This window comes from Pteronotus mesoamericanus, unplaced genomic scaffold (assembly GCF_021234165.1).
Source record: "Pteronotus mesoamericanus isolate MK-2021 breed Mesoamerican mustached bat unplaced genomic scaffold, CSHL_Meso_final scaffold_167, whole genome shotgun sequence".
In the NCBI taxonomy this organism is placed as follows: domain Eukaryota; kingdom Metazoa; phylum Chordata; class Mammalia; order Chiroptera; family Mormoopidae; genus Pteronotus; species Pteronotus mesoamericanus.
Window position 1 is genome coordinate 640,099 of NW_026555308.1, and position 25,238 is coordinate 665,336.

General features: G+C 52.6%; 3 protein-coding genes across 3 annotated transcripts in view; 1 reads left to right on the forward strand and 2 right to left on the reverse strand.

The window, feature by feature from the left end:
- Nucleotides 1-3,965, reverse strand: PTX4 (pentraxin 4). The gene is made up of 3 exons (XM_054589190.1): nucleotides 3,825-3,965; nucleotides 2,453-3,074; nucleotides 1-703 (listed from the first exon to the last, which is right to left on the reverse strand). Exons 1-3 carry the CDS (start codon nucleotides 3,963-3,965, stop codon nucleotides 63-65), a joined length of 1,404 nt encoding a protein of 467 aa, XP_054445165.1. The 3' UTR covers nucleotides 1-62.
- Nucleotides 3,966-6,720: 2,755 nt separating this feature from the next.
- TELO2 (telomere maintenance 2) lies at nucleotides 6,721-20,044 on the forward strand. The gene is made up of 21 exons (XM_054589365.1): nucleotides 6,721-7,041; nucleotides 7,779-8,114; nucleotides 8,829-9,106; nucleotides 10,607-10,675; nucleotides 10,974-11,121; nucleotides 11,478-11,580; nucleotides 11,828-11,896; nucleotides 12,045-12,186; nucleotides 12,268-12,404; nucleotides 12,937-13,016; nucleotides 13,237-13,338; nucleotides 13,726-13,814; nucleotides 14,031-14,122; nucleotides 14,415-14,531; nucleotides 14,642-14,713; nucleotides 15,828-15,992; nucleotides 16,494-16,585; nucleotides 17,245-17,344; nucleotides 17,519-17,583; nucleotides 17,860-17,975; nucleotides 19,134-20,044. Exons 2-21 carry the CDS (start codon nucleotides 7,780-7,782, stop codon nucleotides 19,238-19,240), a joined length of 2,478 nt encoding a protein of 825 aa, XP_054445340.1. The 5' UTR covers nucleotides 6,721-7,041; nucleotide 7,779; the 3' UTR covers nucleotides 19,241-20,044.
- Nucleotides 20,045-20,324: 280 nt separating this feature from the next.
- IFT140 (intraflagellar transport 140) overlaps nucleotides 20,325-25,238 on the reverse strand; it is a 90,031-nt gene continuing 85,117 nt past the window's right edge. The window contains exon 30 of the mRNA XM_054589364.1: nucleotides 20,325-20,582. Coding sequence (XP_054445339.1) covers nucleotides 20,379-20,582 — 204 coding nt within the window. The 3' untranslated portion in view covers nucleotides 20,325-20,378. The remainder of the gene's footprint in view (nucleotides 20,583-25,238) is intronic.

Consider the following 25,238-nt stretch of genomic DNA (forward strand, 5'->3'; position numbering starts at 1 on the left):
CAGAGCTGGAAACTAGCTCTTGCAAGCCCAGAGCATGATCACAGTTCCCGGGTGGTGAGGCCTCACGGGCAGAGCTCTAGGCAGGTGCAATTTACCCTCTGCACAAATCCACCTGTCAATGCGGCATCAGCCAGTGTCAGGATGGCGCCAGGCGGGAGCTCCTTCCCGGTGGCAAGGTGTGAGACTTCCCTGGGGACCAGTGCACGGTCCCATATGGCTAGGCCTGCCACAGTCCCTACGAAGGCCTCAGAGTCATCAAAACCACCCCCCACGCTGTCTTGCTCCTGGCCCAGCACCAGGGACCCTCCAGGAGGGATTTCATAGCCCTCCCTGAAGTGGGAGCCGGCGGCAACTAGCCTTCGGTCCACATGGAGCCAGTACCTACCCAGAATGGACGTCCAGATGACACACACGTGGTGCCACTGGCCATCCAATAGCGGTTGCAGGGGCAGCTCTCTGAAGGCTGGGTCTCCAATCACAAAGTGGATGGAGCCGGGGGCCAGGGAGTCCCGGCCGTGCAGCACCAGCTTGTTATCATTTTCTTCGGTGGCATAGGAGAGGAGGGTGCCCAGGTGGCCCGAGGCTGTTCGGACCCAGCTGCAGACAGACAGTGCCCGCAGGCCTGAGAGGAAGCCGCGGCTGAGGAAGACCACGTTCTTGGTGGAGGTATTTGGGAAGATGAGTGCAGGTCCCACGTTGCAAACTAGACACAGAGGGAGGAGAGTCAGTCCATGCACCACAAGGCTACCGAGAAACTTCCAAAAGCTTCCAGAAATATCCAGAAACATCCTGCTATAGGCATGTCCTTTGCCGAAGGCAGGTGGGCCTAAGACCGGAGCAGCTGACCTTCATCAAACTCTAACTGTGAGGGCTGTGTCTCATTATCTGACAAGAGGGAAGACTGAGAACCAGGGCAGTCATGTGCCTACCTAGGGGGCAAGGCTGAGATGCCACTCCTCACTGCCAGAGAGCCTCTGTATGAGTTTCCTATGGCTGCTGTAACAAATCTCCCTAAACTCAGTGTCTCAAAACAACACAGATTTAGTATCTTATAGTTCTGGAGAGATAAGAAGTCCAACATAGATCTCATTGGGCTAGAATCATGGTGTTGGCAGAGCTGATGCCTTCTGGAGGCACCAGGGACAAGCCCCTTCCGTGGTTTGAGGCCCCTCCTCCACCTTCAAAGTATGTATACCTCTGATCTCTGCTTCTGTGTCCCATCTCCTCTGATCAGATACTCCTGCCTCCCTCTTAGAAGGACCTCTGTGATGACACTGGGCCCGTGCTGTAATCCAGGATCGCTGCCATCTCAAAATCACATGTGTCCTCTTTGCCACATGAGGTGACATATCCACAGGATCTGAGCATCAGGACATGGTGTCTTTGAGGACCATCATCCTGCATCCTGCCCACCAGACTTTCTGCCAGACCTGCCTGACAGAAGTGTGTGTGTGTCGGGGAAGGGGGACGGTTGGCTTCCAGTCGCTGCACCTGGTTTGAGGTTCCTATTTGCAGGCTGGGGGCAGAGCCTGGAACTATGCTTTTCTAGCCCATCCTCCGATTGGATTTGAGGATGGAGATCATTCTGTGGCTGGCCCCCAGCAGGCTTCTGTTATAATCTAGGACAGTTATCCTCAACCAGGGATGACTGTGCCCCCAGGGTATATCTAGCAATGTCTGCACACAGTTTGGGTTGTCAAACCTGCAGCCCTCCCTTTCCCAGCAGCCCTGGCAGTTTCCTGTAGGTCAGCTTGTTGGTCCTATCTTTTTGGTGAGGCCACCAGCATGCCCTGAATGAAAGGGAACCCTTCTTCTGATTAAGGGGCCCTGGAAGCTGCTAAACAAGACAGAAGGAGCAACACAGTCAAAGATAAAAATTGAAGATGAACTGGCATCTACTTGGAGGCTTGGGATGCTTACTAAACACCCTATAGTGCCTGGAGCTGCGCCCGCAACTAAGGGCTGCCTGGCCCCGAATGTCAGCGGTGCTTCAGTTGAAAACCTCTCACCTGGAAGATCAGAACTGTTTTTTCAAAGGCTCGGGGCCCTCCACAGGTGGGCACAAGTCCCACAAGGTGCTGGCTAAGCCAGGGCCCTACAGAGGGCTCGTGCTGGTGATAGTTGAAGGCATCAGTAGGATCCCACCAGCCATAATGAAGCCAATCTCCAACTTGGAATGGGCATGTACTGACTGTGGCGCCAGCCAGCACCCTGTCGTATGTGTGCTCTCACTCCTAATGCCCAGGCTGAGGGGAGGCCTGACTTTCTGGGGACCTACAGACTGGCTGTCACTTGGATGGCCCCATTCTTCTGAGATGGGTCATGTGGTGCATGAGGCCAGTGTCCTCTCCATATAGCCCGAGGGAGAAGGCTTTTCAGAGGGGATCAGAGGCTTAAGGAGGAGAGGAAAAAGTGGAGGTGGATAAGGGAAGGGCAGGCGCAAGGTACTTACTCTCTGCCTGTGTCTCAGGGGGCCTTGTCCACTGGCTGCCTGGGCCTGGGGGCTCCTGTGTCCCTTGGAGATGGCCAGCAAAGTCCTGAGGTTGGTCCCTGGGTTCAGGAGAAGCACTGCCTGCCTGCCTGACCCCCTGCAGCTTCAGGGAGCTTGGGCTTGGTAGCCCAGGCTGGGCAGGGGCCCGCACTGGGGCTGTGGTGCCAGGACAAGCCACCTGAAGAGCAGCCAGCCTGATGCCCTGGCTCTGGACAACTTGTGTCAGGTGAGCCAGTGTGTCCTGCAGGGCCCGCATGTCTAGGGCCAGGCCAGACAGGGCTTCTCTCTGTGCCTCCTGCTCCTTCCTCTCCCGAGTATGCTGCTGGCTCCTCTCCCTCAGGGTGTAACCCAGGGCCAGCAGCCTGGAGTCCACCTTCCGGCTTCTGCGTTGTGTCTTCCGCATCCAGGTCTTGAGGTAGCCCAGGTCGCTCTGTACAGTGGCCTGTGACTGGTTGATGGCCAGAGCCAAGGCCTGGCTCTCCTGTGTCAAGTTCTGGAACCGGGCATCAATGTTGTAGGACAGGTTGTAGTTGCTGGCGATGGCCTGCAGGTGTGTTAAGGTCACCTCCTGGAACCTCCGAAACTGCAGGGGACATATAGCAGCTGTGAGGGCCAGGGCCCAGGAGGGCACTGAACAAGCTTCCCCTGCCATGCTCCTGTGGAACCTACCATGAGCCTACCAATCACCAAGACCAGTCCCATCCCAGCCAAACTCAGAGAGGAGGGGACCAGCCCAAGGTCACTTGGCTGCACTGTGTTGGGTAAGGGCTGCAGGCCCACAGCCTGGTCCCTCGCTCTTCACCCCTGACCCTCAGAGCCCTCCGTGTGAGTGGACAGACGCCAGGATGGGTTGAGTGAACTGTTTATCTAGGTCAAAGCGGGGAGTGCCTGAGGCAGGCCTGTCACATGCAGGGCACTTGGGAACTGGCTACGAACCCACATAGGGGTGTCTCCCCCAAGACAGACCCAAGACCTTACCCCTGTGCCCAGTGCCGCTGCCCCATCTGCTCCCTTGTCCCATCTTCCCCCCAACAGCACCAGCACAGCTTTAGCTGCTCCCTTGAGGACTTCCCACTCCTCCCAGCCTCTGACTCCCACCCAGTCCTAATGTGGTCAGAATCCATACTTGTCTTCACAACCGGGCCCAGGAAACCTTTCTGCTGGTTTCCAAGTATAGGTGAAAATTACATCAGCTGATAGATAGAACTACAAACTCCATGTCTGTGTCCACAGAGTGCCGATGCTCACTACTGCATTTCTGTAATGTCTGTCCTTCTTCTGTGGTCAATTAAAAAAAAAAAAATCAACTGCCCTGCAGGGTGAGAATATTTACCTGCTCCTCCAGTCTGCGGAGCCTCTCAAAAAATGGTTTTCTTTGCCCTGTAGGGTCAGCTTTCTGTGACAAAGCTCCATGACGATAAACAAGCACAAAAATAAGGAAGAAAGACAGGGTCTTCCTTCCTGGGCAGCCCATTCTGAGATGGAAGAGAAGCAGGAGCTGCCACCAACTTGTAGGATGCTGCTGTCTGCTCTGTGCTCCTCTCTCAACCTATGCTCCCTCCAGCTCTCAGTGGAGAAGTTTTCCTCCAACTCTGGCATGGAGTCAGGTACTTCCTGTCACTCAGTGAAAGGCATTTGTCTTCCAGCCCACAGACTCTGGAGATTTGGAGGTTCCCAAGGAGACAAGCTTAAAACAGATGAGGTTTCTTTGGAAAATAATTCTACAGGGTGGGAACCCTGTTCCTGCTGGCTCAAAGGTGGGCAGTGGTGATTGCTTTAGCAGGAACACATGGACTCATGTTGCCACCAAAAGGAAATAAAAGCAGGACAGGGAATCTGGCCGGAGCCAGGGAGTCCTGGGATCCAAGTCTGCTGTGAGGCCCAGAGTCCCACCATGAACAGAGCATCCTGTGAGGACATCTCTTGCTTGGATAAGACAAAGGACATGGGATTCGAAGCCGCCTTAATTTATTTTTGGGAATAGGTTGTGTAATGGGCTGAATGGTGACGCCCCCCGTCCCATAAGATAAGTCAAAGTCTTAACCCTGTACTTGTGAAAAGGACCTTATTTGGTAAAAGGTCTTTGCCGATGTGCAGTAGTTACCCTTATCCATGGCTCTGTTTACTCTCTCCTACTTAATATGAAAGCTCAGCCAAGGATCACCAGATACTTGGAAACTTCTGACAGGAGTGACAGAAATCTGCCCAAACAGCATAGGAACCCAGGAGAGAATGCAGAGGGCCAAGGAAAAGCTCAGAAAAGTTCTAATCAATATCCTCAGGAAAATCAAGGAAAGCTTTGTGTTCACAAGGCAAGAAATGGATGCTACAAAAAATGGAATAATCAGAAAAGGAGAAGTTGCTCTTGAAAATAAAAACTGATTTCTCTCTCGACAAAAGCTGAAAGGCAAAATTAAAGCAATTGCCCAGAAAGCACAGCAAAAAGACAAAGAGATGGAAAAGAAGAGAAAAAACATAACACTTGAGATCAATCCAACAAAAACAAACTGGAGGAGTGAAACTAAAGAAAACAGGTGGAAGAAATTGTTTGGAAGACTATCCAGGAAGGTGTCGCAGACAAGGGCATCCGTTATTTTCAAGACCACATGCCAAAGAGCACTGGGTCAAGGAAATGACGGCTGACCCCAAGGCTCCTCTCATCAAGTGCCAGAACACCTCGGACAATGAGGAGACCTTAAAAGCATCCAGGGAGAAAACCTGGTCACATGGGGGAGGATTGAGGCCGCCCGCCCGCCGCCCCCCCCGCCCCCCCCCAACTGTTGGCCATCTCAGCAGAAGTTCTGGCTGGTAAGGACAGAGGAGTAAACCTTAACATTTCTGAGTGAAAATGGTTTTCATTTAAAATTGTGCAACAAGCTCAAATGTAAACTGACCTGAAGCAAAGAATGAAGGCATTTTTCAGATATGTAAATAAATTGATCTTCTGTGCACTGTTTTGTGAGAGTTACTGAATCAACAGGAAAAGAGAGGAATAAAGGACGACTGCAGTAGCTGGAGGAACTGGAGACTGAGGGATCTAATCCAGCAGTGGACTGGGAGGAATCCCCAGAGTCCCAGGAAAGCATCATTCTCGACTCCTCATTTCCTGTCACACCTCTCATCCAATCCATCGGTTGTACTCCACAGGAACAAGCCAGTTCAACCAGTTTTCACCAGCTGGCCCACACCTGTCTTTACAACGGCCTCAGTTGGGATCCCTGCATCCGCGGTTGCCCCCTACCGTCCATTCTTCCAACTGCACCCAGTGTGACGTTTTAAAATGAGACCGCCCTTAGCTACTCATTTTCTTACTCCGCCTAATTTTTCGTATGACTCTGCCATTTGACGTATTGCTCAGGTACATTAGTTCCCTCCCTGCTACGTGAGAAGGCACGTCTCTTGAAATGATCTACTTCATTTCTTTCCTGGAAGAGTGCTTGCTGCTCGCAGCAGGCATTTAACGATGTTGAATGAATAAACGTTTCCCAGATTTCTCCACAAGGACCATCTAGGCTAAAATTGCACCTTTCAGTGAGGTCTTCCCAGATCACTCACCGATGCTGCCCACAGGAGCTTCCGCCAAGACGGAAGTTACCATCTCTAGATGCGCTGTGCATTATGGCAGCCAGTAGCTATAGATGGCCATCGAGCCCTTGAAAAGTACCGGCCTGTGCCTTTTATTTGATTTCAGCTAATTTCCATAGCCACCTGCGGTGGGTGGTCACATGCTGAACGTGCAGCTTCTATTCCAGGACCCTCATTTGCACCGCTACATTCATGAATCCCCGAAACCGTCCCCGTTGTTATTGCTTCTTTGTCTACAGTCCGTTTTCCTATAAGGGTCATGGCTCCTGGAGAGCAGGATCTTGCCTCCAGGATGGGGATACTGGATGGGGAGCGAGGCCGGACACATGGTGGATGCTCAAGTAGGAATTGTGGAGGCGTGCACTGTGGCGCTCTAGAGAGAACTGGGTCTCCGGAGCTCACTGTGAGCTGGAGATCACTCCTGAAAACACTGACAAGAAGGTAGAGGAATGGCCGCTCAGCCTCTGGCTGAGAACCCTGATCCAAGCTAATTTGGGGAGCGCAGCCCCGCCCACAGAGGGACCTCACCCCCCACAGGCGCTATCCCGTTAGGCGCAGGCTCCGTCCCCGTCTGGCGCAGGCGCAGGCGCAGGCGCAAGCGCAGATGCGACCGTCCGCCCCTCTCTTTTTTTCGGCTCACTGACTTCTCCACGAGATTCGTCAAGATTGGTCAGCCGGCACCCACAAGTCCAAAGAAACTCAGTGGCAACTCTGCCTGGAAGAGGGAGCTCGTGCTCCCCGGTCCCGCGCGTTGTGAACTAGGAGTTGGGGCTGCGCCTCGGCGGCCGCAGTGACTCGACTGCGGCGGGTTCACAGCGGCGGAGTAGGGTCTGGGCCGGCTTGCGGCCACTCCCGGGACCGAGCGGTTGTGCGCCGCTCCGAGAACCCTGCCCTCCGCCGACGCCGTCCTCCAGCCCCCGAGACCCCCTCCCATCCCACGAGACCCCCTTCTGTCACTCCACGAGGTGGGCTTCTGGCGCACATTTGGTAGGGGTGTGGGACGGGCCGATCGCTGGCCTGTTAGCCGGCATGCACACCGCGTTCGGGAGCCGACGTAGACCAGGCTGGGTCGTGAGACACCAGGCTCTTGAGGACACTCTTGGGTCCCTAATACAACCTTATCAAGAGGCTGGGTACACTGATGACAAACTGGTGACTACTGTAATGTTACACAGTCCTGCAGAGTCGCATCATCCGAAATAAATACTACCTAGAGACGGTTGTGGTTTTTGGGAAGGAAGGGTTTGGCAAGGTCAATCACAGATGGGTGGTGCACCAGGGATTTGGGGGTGCATTGATGGGTGTCTCTAGACTATGGTCTCCCAACCTTGGCACTGTTGACATTTGGTTTGGATAATTCTCTGTCGCCGGGGGGTGGGGGGGCTGTCTTGTGCATACGGAATATTTACCAGCATCCCTGGCCTGTAGCATATTTAGTTGTGACAACTGAAGATGTTTCCAGTTACTGGGATGTGTCCCTGCATAGGTTGCCACCCTACTATAGAAGGTGTCATAGTCCTGAATAGGACTCTTGGTGGAAACAGTTTAAGATGTGGGAGGGGAAGGAAAGTTAGGGGTGACAGCAGGTGTGGGAGATGGGGGGGTTTCTGAGAGTACAGGAAAAATGCGTCCTTATCCAAGGCTGGATTCCATGTAAATGCCCATGGCTCCATGCACTTCTCACATCTTTTCCTGTGAACAGGATGGACTCAGGGCTCTCTTCGGTCCGGCTCACCGTCCGGGAGGCTGTTCACACCATTTCATCTTCTGAGGATGGTGGCTCCATCTTCTCCACTCTTGGGTCTCTGAAGCGGTATCTCGGAGTGACAGAGAACCCAGCCCTCCCTGAGGAGCAGGAAGAGTTTGCCAGGGTCCACTTTTCTGCCTTGCTCAGGTGCCTTGTTGGCAAGCTGAGCCCAGACTGGCTGGAGCTGCTGCCCAATGGCCAGTTGGAGGAGTTGTGGGCCAGCTTCTTCCTGGAGGGCCCCGCTGACCAAGCCTTCCTGGCGCTGATGGAGGCCCTTGAGGACGCTGCAGGGTGAGTGGTGCTGGGTCTGAATACAGGGACGCCTGTCACAGCCACAGCATAAGCTTGGCCTGAAGGATTGGAAATGAATGGCAGGGCATCTGAAAATTAAAAGCAGTGTGTGTTAATCTTTGAAATAGGAGGGCCCTTGCTCTCTGTCTGTCCCTGATGTGTAGGCAGGAGAAGGAAGGGAGCAGGAGTGTCTGAGTCCCTGTGACTGGGGCAGTGGGTTAGCTCCAGACTGAGGTGACGGGGGTGGAGGTGCATCACCGTCGTCCTGGCGCTCTCCTTCACCCTGTGGCTCCCAGCTCTGCGGGCAGGCACCCAGACATCACAGCAAACTCACAGGACCCCTTGCTTGAAGTGGTTCCCAGGTTCCACATCAGAGCATAGGACAGTCCTTGTGGGGACGCCTTGTTGGGGGAAAGCTGGGTTTTCAGCTGTTACTGAAAAAAGCAAGTACCGTGTGAAAAGCACTGCCAGAAGGGGGCAGTGGTGTCCAGCGTGATTCCGAGGTAGGAGGCTGCACTGGGCTCCACAGGTGCTTGTGTCCCACTTGGTAGTGAGATTTAAATACTCTCTCTTTCAGCGTATGTGGGGGATGAAAGGGCCAATTAGGTTGTTAGAATTACCTGTTTACTAATGGCCATTACTACTCCTTCTGGCTGAGGATGCTGAGGATGGAGGGGATTGGGGCTCTGCCCATCACACGTGCTCTTGGTTCAGTCCCAGTTTCCGTCTGATGAAGATGGCACGGCTGCTGGCCCGGTTCCTGAGCAAGGGCAGGATGGCTGCTGTCATGGAGGGGCAGTGTCGGCAGCAGACAGAGCCAGCCTTTCCTCTGCTCCAGGAGACGCTCCTAATCAAGGTGGTAGGCTTGCCCGACCGCCTGGGCAACTGTCTGCAGCATGAGAACCTCGCTGAGTTCTTCCCTCAGAACTACTTTCCTCTGCTTGGGGAGGAGGCCATGCGGGTGCTGCAGGCGGTCGTGGACTCTCTCCGAGGTAAGGGCCCTTCCAAGTGTCCCTCTTCCAATCGTTTTCTTGGGCTTTCATGCTCTCCGTCCCTCCCTGGCCTCTGGGCATTTTGCAGTCTCTGGGTGGTGCCCTTGGCAGGTCAGAAGGTGTCTCCTGTTTGGGTTGGTATTGACCCACACAATAAAGTTTCACCCACCTCTCGGGTGTTGACCTTGGAGGTGGAGCTGACTCTTGATTTCTTCAGTTCTGGGGTGGATATTGGCAAAGTCAGCCAGATGGCGCTGCTCACTGCTGGGCCCTTACTCAGTGTCAGTGGGGACGTCCCCAGTCTGAAAAGTGGAATTCTTAGTGTGACAAGGGTTCATCTCACTTGACTATTGGCGAGGGCATGCTTGTCCTTGTTGGCTTGGGTCTGTCTCAGTGTCTTTGTTACTGGTCATCTCGGGTGCCTGGAGGGGCACTGTGGGAGCGGCTTCTTTTCACCCTCTCATCACACAGTCTGAGGTGTCAGTTGTGGGGGGCAAGTGGCTTGCCTGGGAGCGTTCAGTGCTCTAGCAGCCGAGGTTGTGAAGCTGCTGCCAAGTTGGGTGCTGCTCGAGGTTCTTCACACCTGTTGTTTCATGGAGTCCAAGGACGCTCCTCAAGGGAAGCACATCACTGTCTAGGGGGAGAGACCCACAGCGAGGTGAGGTGCCTGCATGTATCTTGCCAGGTCTCCCAGCCCGGCTGCTTTTTGGTTGGTGATGCCTCTGGGTTGTTTGAAGGTATGTAGAATGTGTGTAGTCTATTGCACTGTGCAGTGGCCATGCAGATGCCCTCCTTCAGATCACAAATACCACATTTCCATCGTTTCCGCTGTCCATAGGTCCTGTCTGAATCCTGGTCGGCTCCATCATCCTGGCTCTTCCAGTGGAGCTAGTACCACCCACCATCTCCTTGTTCCTATGTCCTTGTTTCCTCCCTTCCTCTGTGTGGGTGGCTCAGAGCCCCACCTTCCCCTATGAGTAGCTGACCGCTTGGCCAGACTCCTCTCAGTGCTGCTTCTCCTGGTTCTATCATAATTGTTCCTACTTTGGAGGATCATTATGATGGTTAAGTGGGGGAATACGTGTAAAACTTTTTTTTAAAATCCTTACCCAAGAATATATATATACACTTATATATATGTACACATATAGATATATGTCTGGTTGATTTTAGAGAGAGAGAGGCAGACATCAATGTGAAAGAGAAACATCATTGGTTGCGCCCTGACTGGGGATCAAACTCGCAACCTTTTTGTGTATGGGATGACGCTCTGACCAGTTGAGCCACCCGGCCAGAGCTATGTGTAAACAGTTACTGTTGTTGGCTCCTCAAGTCAAAAACAAGCCTATTAAGATTATGGTTCGATTAGATTGAATAAATTGGCATTTTTGCATTTTTACAACACCTGCCTAGGAATGAGGTTTGTCCCCACTTGTTTGATACTCTTTGATAGCCTTAACACTGCCCTCCTTTAAAATCTCATGTTTTTTCCTGTCCCAGGCGGCTTGGACTGTTCTGTCTCCTTCGTGTCACAGGTCCTCGGGAAAGTCTGTGTCTATGGGAGGCAGAGTGAGTGTTTCCTGTTTGGGGAGAAGCCACAGTATGTTCTGATCTTCTCCCCCTCCCTCCCAGTGGCTGTCCTGGGAGGAGGTGGGCACCATGTTTCCCTGGCAGAGGGTGGGAGCATTGCTCTGTGTCCTGAAACAGCAGTGGTCCCCTTGCCTGGGCCTGGCCATGGGTGGGCTGATGTCAGCTGTCCAGAGCTCCTTGGCAGGGGCTTGGCTATGCAACTGGTCAGCCTGTGGGCTGCAGACACTGATGCCCCACGATCCTGGGCTCAGGGCCTCCTCTGTTTGCTTTCCCTCAGAGGAGATCCTGGGCGTGCTGGTGCCCAGGCTGACGGCACTCACCGAGGGCAACTGCCTTTGGCAGCGCGTCTGCTGGCGCCTGGTGGAATGTGTGCCTGACCGGGCCATGGAGGCCGTGCTGACAGGGATTATAGAGGCTGCCCCCGGGTAAGAAGCAAGGCACCTTACTTGCTGTAGGTGGAAGAAGGTAGAAGTTGGGGATCCATATGACATCTTTCCTGCCATCCCTTTGTATGTAGTCGGTTTCTGGCCCTTCACAGGAAAAGCCTGGCCACCCCTACCCTAGGTGAAGTATTTAATCCTAGATGTGGTCAGAGTAGGGAAGGCATGCCCTCCTGCATTGAGGTGCTGGGTTCTCCCAGATTTCCACGTTCTTCAGGAAGAGGGAGAATCAAGACCCACTCAGAGCTGAAATGGTCACCCAAGCTCCCTGTGGTTAGTGCAGAGCCCTGGATCCAGCCTGATATGTTGAGATTCCCTTTCCCCTCAACTGTGCCTCACAGGCCTGAAGTCCTCTCCCGACTACTGGGGAACCTGGTGATGAAGAGTAAGAAGGCCCAGTTTGTGATGACTCAGAAGCTTCTGTTCCTGCAGTACAGATACATGGTGAGAGTGCCAGCAGGGCTGTGGGCTCAGGGCCGCCTCCGGTCCCAGAGAAATGACTGTAGCAGGTGTAGCTGGAGCAGTGCCCACTTGCCTGGGAAACATCACTGTCCCTCAGCCCACACCTGTTCCCACTGCAGGGCTCTCAGGCAGACAGACCTGGGCCCCCTGGGCTGTCTTGGTCAGGCAGGTGGCAGGTGGGTGATATCTGCCCGGTGGACAGGAACGAGATGCCTGGCTTATCTTGCAGACGCCTATGCTGCAGAGCCTGCTGGGGTACCTGGCCCTGGACAGCCAGCGGCGCCCTCTCCTTGTAAAGGTAAATCCTGTCTGGCCCTTAGTCTCTGCAGTGTCCCAGGATCATCTCCTGGTGGGACAGGGAGTGAGCACCTTCCTGCCTGGGATGGAGGACATGCAGGGATGGAGGTGGGGCCGTCTGACCAGGCCAGGGCTGTGTTGCCCACCAGGTGCTGAAGGAGCTCCTGGAGATGTGGGGCAGCAGCAGCGCCATCCGCCACACACCACTGCCACAGCAGCAGTATGTCAGCAAGGCTGTCCTCATCTGCTTGATGCACCTGGGGGACACGGAGCTCTGGGACAGCCGAGACGGTGAGCAGGTGGTATGGGCGCCGCATCCTCACCATGCCTTCCCCATGCATATGCTCAGTGTGCATATGTCGGTGCTTCCAGAGTTGCAGGCCAGTCTGATGGCAGGAGTGAAGTGCCGCCTGGACAGCAGTCTGCCTGCCGTGCGCCGCCTGGGCATGGTTGTGGCTGAGGTGGTTAGTGCCCGCATCCACCCGGAGGGCCCTCCCCTGAAGTTCCAGGTGAGTGCGAGCTGTGCCCATGTGGTCTCCTCCAGCTGCTCTCACTCCAGCCCTGATGTCACCTCACCTTCCTGGGTCCTTGGTCACGGAGCATCTCTCTGTGGGTGTCAGGCCGGCCTTGGCAGCCCTGCTGAGGGTTCATGGCTCAGAGAGGAGTGGAGGTGTAGCCCCTCAGCTGTGCTCGAGCAGGTCCCCCAGGTGTATCCCTGGGTGTTTAACTCTCAGACCATGCTAGGGATCCCCTCCTCCCCATCTGCTGAGGCCTCTGGGACATCCTTGGGGCCATCGCCGCGTTTGCTCTGTCCCAGAGGATTCTCAGATCCCTCAGGTGGGGTGGGGCCCTTTAGCCTCCAGCATACCCAGTGCTGCCTCCTGCCAAGGTAGAGACTTAGGAAGTTGTTCTTGAAACACTCTGGCTGTCAGAGGCTGGAGGTGTATGGACAGGGGCTGCAGTGGGAAGGCCTTGAGGGGCCCTTGCCCTGATGCTCCTGCTGGTCATGTCCCAGCTGACTCCAGGTCTTTTGTGTTGCAGTATGAAGAGGATGAACTGACCTGTGAGCTGCTGGCCTTGGCCATGCCCCAGCCTGCTGCTGACAGTCCCTTGGAGGCGGGGTGAGGTCTCCCCACCTTGAGCTCTGGGCATGGTGAGGCAGGTGGGGGCATTTCCTGTACGTGTGTTAGACTCTGTCTTGTCAACCTGGATTTGTGTTGCTGAGGCAGAAGCTAAGAAGACGAGGGTCGGGGTGGAAGGAGCGTTTCCTTGGAAGCATATGTTCTGGGACCAGAAACTTGTGAGGGTGTTCCTGAAGAGTTCCTTCTTGTTTCCCAAAAGCCCATCTATTGCTGCAGTCACTGCAGAGGCCCCTGACAAACAGACCGTAGACGGTGGAATCCCCCAGGTCCGGCCACAGGGCTCTGACTCCGAGCTTGACAGGTAGGAGCTTGACAGGTAGGGTGGAGCTCTCGGGTGGGGAGGCACTGAGGCCCAGGGCAATCCCATGCTGATGTCACAGCCCCCGAGGTGAACTCAAGGGCTGATGGGCCTGTCTTGAGGCAGTGGGTCAGCCTACAGCACCGTGCTGGCTCTGAGCTCTCTCCAGTCTTTTTTCCGATATGAAAACCTACATAGAGGGGCTCAGCTTCACTGCAGCCTTAGCCCATCAGTCATTCCTGAAGCTTCAGCGGCTGGGAGATGAATGTTAGTGACTCAGGAGCTTGTCCTGGTTGTAGAGGGTGTCCAGCCTCAGCTCTCAAGAGCTCCTTCCCTGCCTGTTGTCTGCTCCTGGGGGACCAGCAGTCTCCTCATGTCTGTGCTCCACAGTGATGATGAGTTTGTCCCGTACGACATGTCAGGGGACCAAGAGCTGAAGAGCAGCAAGATGCCCAAGTATGTCCGGGACTGCATCGAAGGTGAGCCTCTCCCCGCGGCATGGACCCCTGCTGAGCGCCCTGTTGTGAGGCCTCAGCCCCGAGCATGACCCTGCGCTGGGGTGGCTGCGCCATGGGACCTGCTCGTATCCTTCGGGTTCACTTGCCTTCCGCTCAGGGCCCAGACCCCGTCTGCCGGTTCTGCTGCAGTCAGGTCAGGGCCTAGGAGTGATGGAGTCCTGTTTGGGTTCTGTGCAGCCCTGACCACGTCTGAGGACTGTGAGTACTGGGAGGCGGCCCTGCGGGCCGTTGAGGGGCTGGTCTTCAGGAGCCCGGCTGCCACTCGGGAGGTGAGCAGGTAGAGGGGCTGGGCTGTCAGGGTCATGGGAGGTGGGCAATGTCCTGGGAGGAACATATGCCATGAAGGAACCTGGTCTGGCTCATGTCGCATGTTTGGTCGTTCTGTGTCCCTCTAGGAGGCCTGTGTTTGGGGCCTACTGGGATGGGAAGTAGAGGACACATAGTCCTGGGCTCTCTGAGATGTGTCCCTTCCATTGTAAGGGAAGCGAAGGACTGGGGTGGGGGGTGCCTGGGGCAGGTCTGGGGGCTGAATGCACCCTGACTTCTGACCTCTGTGTGCAGGTGAGCGTGGAGCTGGCCAAAGTGCTCCTGCACCTGGAGGAGAAGACAAGTGTGGTGGGATTTGAGGGGCTGCGCCAGAGAGCCCTGGTGGCTCTCATTGTCACAGACCCAGCCCGGGTGAGTGCCGGTGGCTATGGGGTGCCAAGGTTATGCCCCTTGGTTTGTGTCTGTGCTGGGGTCCCACCTCCAGGGTTGTGACCCATTGACCTCTCATCTGCCTGGTTTAGGTGGCGGAGTATCTGACCTCACAGTTCTACGCTGTCAACTACAGCCTCAGGCAGCGTATGGACATCCTGGATGTGAGTGACCTGGGGTCCCTGTCCCACTTGTGAGGCCCAAACTGCTCCAGTGAGGAAGGGCTAGGCCTGGCGCAAAGCCAGGGAGCAGGCGTTTGCCAGAATCTATGTGGGCTGGACCAAAGGCCTCCTGAATACCTTGTCCTTGGGACCAGCGTCTGTCTGATAAAAAGGAAGGAAATTCTGACCCCTGTTACAATGTGCATGAGTCTGGAGAATGTTATGCTAAGTGAAATAAGCCAGACATGAAAAGACAAATACTGTATGATCCTGTTACATGAGGTTCCTAGAGGAGTTACAATCTTAGAGACAGAGTAGAATGGTGGAGCCATGGGCTGTGGAAGGGGATGGGGAGTTAGTGTTTAATGGAGGCAGAGGTTCATTTTGGGAAGCTGGAAGTTCTGGAGGTAGGTGGGGGTGATGGTCATACAACAACATGCATGTACTTACTGTTACTCAACTGTGCACTTCACAGTGGTTAAGATGGTACATGTTATATGTATTTTACTGGATTAAAACAGACTAAGACAACACAAAAAATTCACCATTTTAATGTTTGCAACTCAGTGGTGTGTGGTAGATTTACAATGTTGTGTGATCGTCACATCTGTCTACTTTCAGATCTTGCGTCACCCTCAGAAGAGAGCCTGTGAGCGCTTACTCCCCCTTCCCAAGCCCCTGTAACCACCAGTCCACTCTTGTTCTCTGTGGATTTGCCTGTTTTGGGTGCTTCTTATAAGGGATATCATACTTGTGGTCACCTAGTGTGGGCTTCTTTTACTTGTATGTTTTCAGGGCCCATCCACTTACAGCCCTCGTTACTTTTTCCTATGAGGCAGGGGGCAGGATTGAATGAGCCTGGAAAGAGAAGAGGCCTGAGCAAGGGGAGTGGAGGTGCTCGCTGGTCACCAGAAAGCATGCCCACCTTTCCCTCTTGTGCCCCCACAAAGCAAAGCGACACTGAGATACTTGGAACTGACTACGTGGTTCCCTAAACCTCCCTCTCGAAGACAGCAAGAGCTGCTGGTGCTGATGGGATACTTGGTTTACCTTAAACTATAAAATGTTAAAATTTCCCAGAGAGATGGCCGCTGCCCTGGGTCTTTATCTCTTCTAGGTCCTGACTCTGGCAGCCCAGGAGCTGTCTCGGCCTGGGCGCCTTGGGAAGGCTCCCCACGGTGGCTCCCTGGGCTCCACTTGCCAGCCCAGCTGCACTGTGGCTCCCACCTGGCAAGCAGTAGTGGATGAGAGGGTCAGAAGGAAGACCCGGCGCTTCTCGAAGGTCAGCCAGGACTCAGGTCAGGTCGGCCTGGGTGGAGTCTCTGGGCAGTCTGGCTGAGTGGTCGGCTACCTCCAGGCACTGTGTGTGTGTGGAGGTGGTGACTCCAGTGTTGATGTTCTGTGAGGGGAGTTTTTGGCACAAACTGAGTGCGTGACATGCTGTAGGGCAGCAAACCAAACTGGTTCTAAGAAATGAATGAAGAATTAGGTGTGAAAAAAAGCCCCAGAATTCTCAACAGCAGATGACCTGGTATGGGCTCTGTGGTCAGGGGTCCTGCCTAGGCCAGGACTGACCTCCTCCCCCAGGGCATTTGACCAAGTCCGGGGACATTTTTGGGTGTTGTGGGGATGGGTGCTACTGGCACCCAGCCAGTGGGGGCCAGGGAGACTGCTTACCCTCCCATGGCGCACAGGCTGGCCCTCCATGAGAATGTCCTTCCTGGGGGAGGGAAGGCTGTGCTCTGCACCCAGCATGGCACCCCATGAGCACTGTGTTTGGCAGGGCTCTCCCAGGCAAGGACCAGCTGGCAGCCCCAACGAATTCAACTCAGTGGCTGGCTACTTCTTCTTCCCCCTCATTCAGGGTTTTGACAGGTGAGTGGGAAGCCTGTGATTCAGGGAACATGAGCCGCAGATACCTCTGAGGACAGGAGGCTTCCCAGGGTGGGGTCTGAGGTGGGGCTTTGGGCGGCAGCAGGATCACGACTTCAACTGTGGTGGTTCATGGCTTAAATTAAATGATGCGGTAAGGGCATTAGGTGTCCTATTTTCTATCACAGATGTCAGGTCTTTGGTGGGGCCAGAGTCTGTCTGTGGTGCCTTGATGCTGCAGGTGTTTTGCCCACCCCTCCTTTGCCTTTTGCCTCCTTGTCCAGCCTCAGCCTGAGTGGACTATTGACGTCCTGTTGGCCACCACCACGCAATGTGATGGTTCTGGTGATGGTGGGGAGGGCCGGGGACTGGAGCCCTTCCCTTCAGAGGCAGTGCTAGGGGCCGCCACCTTGGCTATGTGTGGCCCTGCGGGGGGTGATCTTGCCTCCCTGAAGTGCCACGGCCCCTCCTTTCTGACCCAGGCCCTGGCTTGTGCCAGGCAGCCTTGCAGAGTGACTGGGTATCTGTCCAACACCTTCTTATGACTCTGGGTGCCACATGGGGGCAGGCAGTGAGAAGCAGCAGCGGGGGGAGGGATGTCCATTGGTGGCCCAGGAGTTTGCTGAGTGCCAGACCTGCATCATTCACCTGATTGTTTTCAGGCCTCTGGTGACCTTTGACCTTTTGGGAGATGACCAGTTCGTTCTTGGAAGACTGGCCCACACCTTAGGGGTTCTGATGTACCTGGCTGTGAACACCACGGTGAGCTGGGAGATGGCAGCTGATGGCCCCCATTTTGCGTGGAGTGTGCACCAGTGGTTTGTCCTTCCTGTGGTCTTCGCGTTGGCCTTGGGGAGTGTTTCAACCTGAGGAAAGTGTCCAAGGTGGAGACTGCTGGGTGCTGGGACTCCTGCCCACTGGCCCTTGTTGTTTCAGGTGGCTGTGTCAATGGGCAAGGCTCTGCTGGAATTCGTGTGGGCCCTTCGCTTCCATGGTGACGTGTGAGTGGCCAATGGACTGAGGGCAGTGGTACTATGTGGACACAGTGTGGGGGCGAGCGGGGATCTGAATCCTGGAAAGTGGACGTTGGGAGGTTGGTGGCAGCTCCTAGGAATGGCCAGGAGGCCGTTTGGCCTGTCAGTAAGATGGAGGGGGGCTAGGCAGGGCCAGGCATGCTTTTGTTGTCTGTGTGGCTGCTGTGCTCAGAGGAAATCAGTGTCAGGGACTCCCTGGCTAGGCTGGCTCGTTGAGGCTTAGCCCTCCACCTTGCTCAGCAGCTATGTGCGCCAGGGCTTGTTGTTCGCCGTCTCTTCTGTTCTGCTCAGCGTTCCGGCTGAGCGACTGCTGGCAGACCTGCCTGATGAGCTGCTGGAGGCCCGGTCATGGCTGGCAGGTGAGTGTCCGGCCTCTTGCTACGGCTGTGGGAGCAAGGTGGGTGGGAGGCTGATGCAGCCTGGAGGGTTCTTGTGGCCATCAGAGGGCATGGGACAATGTGGAGATTCCTACAGCTCTGGGTCCCAGTCCATGGCCCAGTGTGAGCATTGTGTCCCTCCTTATTTGCACACTTAAGTGTCCCCCAGTGTGGGGATGGGAACATGGCTGTTGTTGGGGTCACTTTGGAGAGTCCTGCAGAGGGACCTGAGAGAAGGTGCCCTGATTTGGGAGATGGTATCTACATTCATTCTGGAAAATTCCAACTCTTCAGAAAGGTTACAAGATTGATAAAGTGAGCACTCTGTTCCCTCACCAGATTCACTAGTTATTCCCATTTTGCCATACTGTTTCCATTTCCCTTATCTACATGTTCTTTTTAAAAAGTCTGTGGTGAGCAGTATCAGCTCCCAACTGCAGCCGTTTGAGCCTGCCCTCAGAGCCACCACACTCACTTCTACGATTGGGGCTCAGGTTGGGACTGGACTCTTTAATCCGTGACCACCCTTGAAAGCCCAGTGGTGCAATGACAGCTTTTTTTTTTTTTTCTGCCAGGTCCCGGGTCCTGCCAAGGGCCTGTCCTGCGGTCACGTGTCCCCAGTGTCTTTTGTCCTGTTGGTCGGTGTACAGAGTACCCCTGTGTGGATTTCTCTGATTATGTCTCATGTTACGTGTGTCAGGACGGTTCAGGGCGATGCTAGGTCTTTCTCAGGATCGCAGGCATGTGGCATCCAGAGTCCCTCATCCAGGATGGGCTCCATTGTTTGGGCTCCTTCCCTGGGGTGAGAGCTGCAGCACTGGAGTGACTCTTTGGAAGAATGTGTGTTCACTCCTCCCAGCTGCCTCCCCACCTGGCTGGAGTTCCTGGTGGCGGGGAGCATCACTCCTGTGCAGGGACGCAGTCAAGAGCCCTTTGCTGGCATCTAAGGTCTTTCTCTCACTAGGGACCACAGCAAGAGGGTTCTGGGGCTACAGGCCTAAAGCCCAGGGCAGCGGGCCACACCAGGCCCCTGTGGGAGCTCCTTCAGGAAGACTTAAATGAAGCAAAACAGAAGAAGGCTGGCTTGTTCAGCACCATGTAATGCTGCCTGTGTCCTGCTTTTATTTTCATCTTTGGCAGATGTGGCTGAGAAGGACCCAAATGAGGACTGCAGGATGCTGGCTGTGAAGGCGCTGCTGCTTTTGGAGAAACTCAAAGACAAGCTCCTTCCAGTGTCGTCTTCTTAGTTCCTTGCTACCATTCCTGCTGGAAGAAGGGAGGGACAGGAGGGCCGAGCACCAGGCCCGAGGAGCCAGGCTGACCCATGTGCTTGTAGTACAGCCACTTGAGGGTCAGGCCGTCTACCTGGTACTGAGTGTGCAAGCAGGAAGGCCCGCACCCACGCTGCTGCTCATAGCGCAGAAGGTCTGGGTGCTCAGCCAGAAGTCCACGCCAGGGCCTCTGGGTGCTGCCCCCAACAACAGAGCACCCTGAACACTGGGGTGGGGGGTCCCGAGGAGGGACATGGGGCAGGCTCTGTGGGCAGCTGTAGAGGAGGATGGGGAGGGTGCTGCTACTCAGGGCCTGGATCTGCTCCAGCGGGCTGCTAGGCTCCTGTGAGCTTACTGCTGTGTCCTCAACCCCATTGCTCACCTAAAGGTAGGTGATGTTAAAAAAAAAAGAAAAAAAAAATTAAAAAGGAGCTACAGGTGCTCAGCCCCATGCTTCGCGGTTCTCACTGCTTGGGCAGGGACCTCAGTGCCTTGATAAGCCCTCCAGAGGGGAGACATGAAAACGGGTAGGACAGGGCAGGAAGGGGACACAGTCCTCGGAGGAAATAAACTTTATTAGGAGAGTTTCAGCAGACGGTGGGTGGCACCTGAGGTCACCCTCCCCTTTTTGTGCTTTGGTGCCAGCTCTTCCCTCAAACTGGGAGATGGTGACAGGAAGAGCACAGGCTACCTCACAGAGAGAATCCACCCCCGGCCACTCTGGTGTCTCCTCAGGAATGGCCCTGTGGTCAGGAATGTGGTTATCCTGCTGAAAAATGTCAGATGTATGTCAAGCAACCTACTTGGGTGCTGGGATGAAGCAGAGTGAATGTACTAACATCCTCAGTTTGTGAAGTTCTAGACATTCCTTAGGCTTTACAGTCTACTTGGAGAAAGCTGTGGGAAAAATGAACCAACTCCCTTGACAATAAAGAGCCTAAACCAAAACTCCGCAGGACCAGGAATGCAGAAGGGATGGCCCACTCCCCTTCTAAGCAGACCGGCCTGTTCTTGGGCCCTACAGTATGTAGTCAAACACAAAAGTTTCTTCCAAAAAGAAAGTCAGGCTCTTGATAACTAGAAAGTTTCAGAAAGCTTTCCCAGCAACGGGCCCTCAGGGGTCATTCTCAACCTCCTCCACCACCTCCTCATCCACCTCCTTAGGGTCCTCCATGCTGTTGTGGATCCTCTCGGGCATGATGCGTGCTAGAGGGATGCCGAGGCCTTGGTGCACGGCGTCCACGGTCTGCTGGTTCACGTAGTAGGATACCTTGGCGGCAGGAAGTCTTCTCCGCATCTCCTCTAGATACTTGTAGGCCTGTGTCACACAGAACAGTCATTACTGTGTTAGCTCAATCAGAACCAAGGGCCTATGCCCTTCACTGCAGTGGGTTTCCTGAACACCTGCCCCTGGAGGGCAAACGAAAGCTGTCACTGCTTCTCAGATGAGGGACTTGGGTGCAATTTGGCATTTCCAAGGGTGGTGGTATCTGAGGACAGTCCAGTTCAGGCCATGAAGGTCAGTGCTGTGAGCTGTCATCAGCACTACTAGCTGAATAGGTAAATCTAGCTTCCTGGAAAGCCTTGTGAGCAAGCAGCCTGTGTATGAGAACCCATGTGTGTTTTGGGACCACACTCCCTTTAGGATCTGGATATCCACCCCAGATGTACACAGGGAGACCCCAAGGGAAGGATGGGTTCACGTCTCCATCTTTTTCATGCACTCTGGGGCATACGCTTGTCTGGAGAGCAGGCAGTGATATGTATGTGGTTTGTCTTACTTATTTTGACCAAGCATCCAATGTACCCCAGTTAATTAGGCCAATGATTAATTTGACTTGCTTTTATGTGTGTTCCTTAATCCGAGACCAGTAAACGAATTTGTCAAGTGTTTTCCTGTGGAACTTTCCTCTGGTCCTGCCAGTGGGATTATGTGGGAGAGCACGGGGTGCCATACAGATCAGCTTGGGGGTAGGGGGTCTGAGGCGAAACCAGCATGCTTCCATCTGGGATGCCTGCTACACCTGCCCACACACGCCTCATCTGCCCACGCCTGCTATGCCCGCCTGTACCTCCCCATATCTGCTATATGAGCCTATACCTGCGAACACTTGCTATACCCACTCACCCACAGGGAGACCCACACATGAGCACAAGGGGGAAGGAACAGGGCCTCGTGGCTTCTAAGGCTTACCCACAAGGTATATTTTATAACAATTCAGAATGTGACCAAAATTTCTAGAAGCTTTTAATTTACAATGATCAGATCTTAGTATTTCTTAAGGATAATACACTTTTAGAGTAATCTTTTTTTGGACATGTAACTAAGATATTAAAAGTAAAAAAATATAAAGATGTAAATGGTTTTTAGAAGGGTGGGAGATGGGCAGAGCACAGCACACCGCACCCCCTCCGGCACCCAGGGGTTTGCAGACTGGAGGAAGAGGACAGCCACACAGAGAGAGGCTTCTGTAGGTATTTACCACTTGCCTGCTGTGGGCCAGGTGCTGTGCTAGGCACACAGGACAGAGCACTAAGACGACCAAGGCTGGTCCAGCGTGGGAGCTGTGGTGAGGGTGGCTGGAGCTGAGGTCTGGCAAAGAAGGAGTGAGTGCCTACACTGAGGAGGGAGGGAGCGAGGGAGGGAAGCAGGAGCTGGTGAGGGAAGAACCAGGTAGGAAGGAACTGGTGGTGTAACTCCTTGGTGTGCAGAGCTGATTTCTTGAATAAAGGAGCAAAATTTCTAGAAGGAATACATGGTCATCAAAGACATGAAGGACAATAAAGAAGCATTATTGGGCATCCTGACCCCTGAAGACTGTCCAACATCAGGAGTCTGTCAGGACCTGACTCTGTGACCGGGCAGTGAGAACTGAGTCGGGGGAGGAAAATGGAGAAGTCCGGAAGTGAAACAGGGACAGCGGAGCAGCAACAAGGGGTTTTCATTGCCCACCAAAAGGAAACTCGTATATGCCTAGACTTTCTAAATTTATGTATAGATTTAAAAAAAATTAGCCATCAAATCCCATAGGCTTCAAACAAGGCTAAAGACAACAAAAAGTTTATTACATACTCAAAATGTGATTTTTCTGTTAGTTTTGAGGCTACAGTGGTCTGAGCATCTCCACAGTCCAATTTTGTCCCTATTTTATTTTTTCCTCCTTGTTGAGATTAGATTTGGAGTTGTTTTCTCACAACAAAAACATGAGTGAATAGACATGGTGGGGGGCAAAGAGGAAATAAGTCCTTAGACCAGGAAATCTGGGTTTCATGGTGCTGACTTTTCACACTGGTGGGAAGCTGTGATGAATTCTGGAAATTTCCTGTGAATTCTGGAAACCTCAGCCTAATGAGGCTGGCACAGTTCACTAGCAACAATTCTGAAACGAACTTGCCAATACTCAGTTTGTGAGCACTGAGGAAGGGGAACAGAGATTCCTTGGGGTCGCTGTAGTCTCACCAGGAACTATCTACTGGTTAACTCAGCTGGTGTTTGAAGATGATGCAGGTGGAGCATGTATGTGGGTTTGGTGGAGTCTATATGACACCCTTTGGAATACCAAGGAAAAATGCAGCCACGTAGAATCTTATGTTATTAGGAGATTATGATTAAAAAGAATGAGAGAAGCTTCCAGTAATGACAGAGTAATTAATATTAGACCAACCCTTCCAGACACAATGATGAACTGGGCAAAACATAAAAGGCACTGGAGAACAACCCCAGTCAGGAAGATGGGAGGGAGCTGACATTTGGCAAGAAGGTGATTTTCCGTCTAATTGTAACTTTTGTCACACGGGAGGCCCCAGTCAGGGCTATTGTGAGAAGCTAAAAGGCACACAGAAAACCACACCCTTAATGGCTCAAAAAACCAGAACCAAAATTGGGGTCAACCGTAACAGCTGGAATGTAAGGAAATACTGGAAAAGAGAGTCATCAAGGGAGAGCCCAAATTCTGCGAACTCTGCCCTGATCTCTCGTGGGCCCTACACTCTTCATGTAGTGGGGGCAGGGGCAGACTCCCAGGAGCAGCACCAGGGCTAAAGTATTTAGCAGAGTTTCTAGCGGCTGCCCAACACGGGGGAGAGTTTAGACTCTGAGTTGAGCAAAGATGATCACAGAAAAGAAAGGAAGGAAAGGAGGTAGGTAGGAAGGGAGGGAGGGGGAGAGAGAAGAAGGAAGTGGAAACAAACAGTAATCTTCTTTGGAGGGAAATAATGGAATCCAGTGTCTCTTACTCGATAACATTGTATGTCCAAAATACAAAATGTAAATAGATAAATAAAACTGCTAGACATAAGAAACAGGAAAAATTAACCTATACTAAAAAAATAATAATAATAAAATAATGGTCCTGGCTAGGTAGCTGAATAGGTTTGAGTTGTCCTGATACACCAAGGTTGCAGCTTCAATTCCCAGTCAGGGCACATAAAAAAGTCAACAAATGGATGTATAAGTAAGTGTAACAACAAATTAGTGTTTCTCATTTTCTCCGTCTCTCCCTCCCTCTCTCTCTCTCTCTTTCTCAAACAAAAATAATGAAGATCAACTTGACATGATCCAGATACGGTACTTAACAGCAAAGACTTTAGTGCAGCAATTATAACTATGCTCAAGTGTATAAAGGAAAATTGTTTTTAATGAAGGAACAAATAGGAAATTTTAGTAAAGAATGAAAAATAAAATAAGTTTAAATTCTAGAACAAAAAATATAAACTCTAAAATAAATTTGCTGAAGAGGTAAACAGCAGATTGAAGGTAGCTGAAGAAAGTCATGTATTTGAAGATAAGTCAATATGTTCTCTAATTTAAATGATCTAAGACAATGAACAGTGATTACAAATGTGTGTTCACTTTTATAAAAAGGTCTATCATTTAACTGAAGTCCCAGAAAGAATTAGGCAGACAAAAATATTCGAAGGAAAAAAATTACAAATTTCTCCAAATTTAGTAAAAGACATACATTTATGTATCCAAGAAGCTCAGTATCAATACAATGAAAATGCCTACAGACATAATCAGACTGCTGAGAACCAAATATAAAGAGGAAATAAGAGGGAGTGGGAAAGGTAAAAAGAGCAGCATTCTTCAGAGACCTGCAGAGGGTCCTATCCGAGTCTTCATCTCATGAGTAATGACCAGTGCATGCATATGAGGAAAGCACCTGAGGCCAGGGAAAGACCACCAGAAGGGAGCAGGTGGAACAACCCCTGAGACTGACCACACGGGCCAGGACTAAGTAGTTCACGCTCTGCCAGCCAGGGTGGGAAGACCTGCCAACACACTAGACACAGAGAGTTCTCGGAAGGGCAGTGCTTTGGTAGTGGGGTGAAATTGGCCCTAGACTCAGGGCTGTTCCGGACCCATCTGACAAAGATAAAAAGCAGCTGCAAAAGGATCAAACTGTTTCCAAGTAACTTACCCTCATCTCAAAACAAACCTCAACAATATTTAGAAGATCTCTCTCTCTTTCTTTCTCTCTACCATTCAACAACCTGAAACAATGTCTGGAATCCAATAAAAAATGACTGAGCATGCAAAGAAGCAGGAAAATATGAGCTATAATAAAGAATCAATCAATAGAAACAGATCCAGAGTTGACACGGAGACAAGGATTTTACAATAGTTTTTATAAATATATTTCATATGCTTAGTAAGGTAGAGGAAAGGATAAGCAAAGTACAGACAGACATGGAAGACAAATGGAAAAGAACCAATTCAGACTCCCAGGGATGGAAATTAAGTCAGATGTAAAACATGGGTAGAAGATCAGAAAAGGAAAACTGGTGAACCTGAAGCAGAAGTAAAAGCAACTGTCCAAAATGAAGAACAGAAAAAATTCTAGGGGCAAAAAAAAAAAAAAAAAGAAAAAAAGAAAGAAAGAAAGAGACTTGTTTGAACCAGGGAACAATATATACAAATAACTGTAGTTCCAGAAAGAAAGGGGAAAGGATTAGAGGGGAACTTCCAACAGGC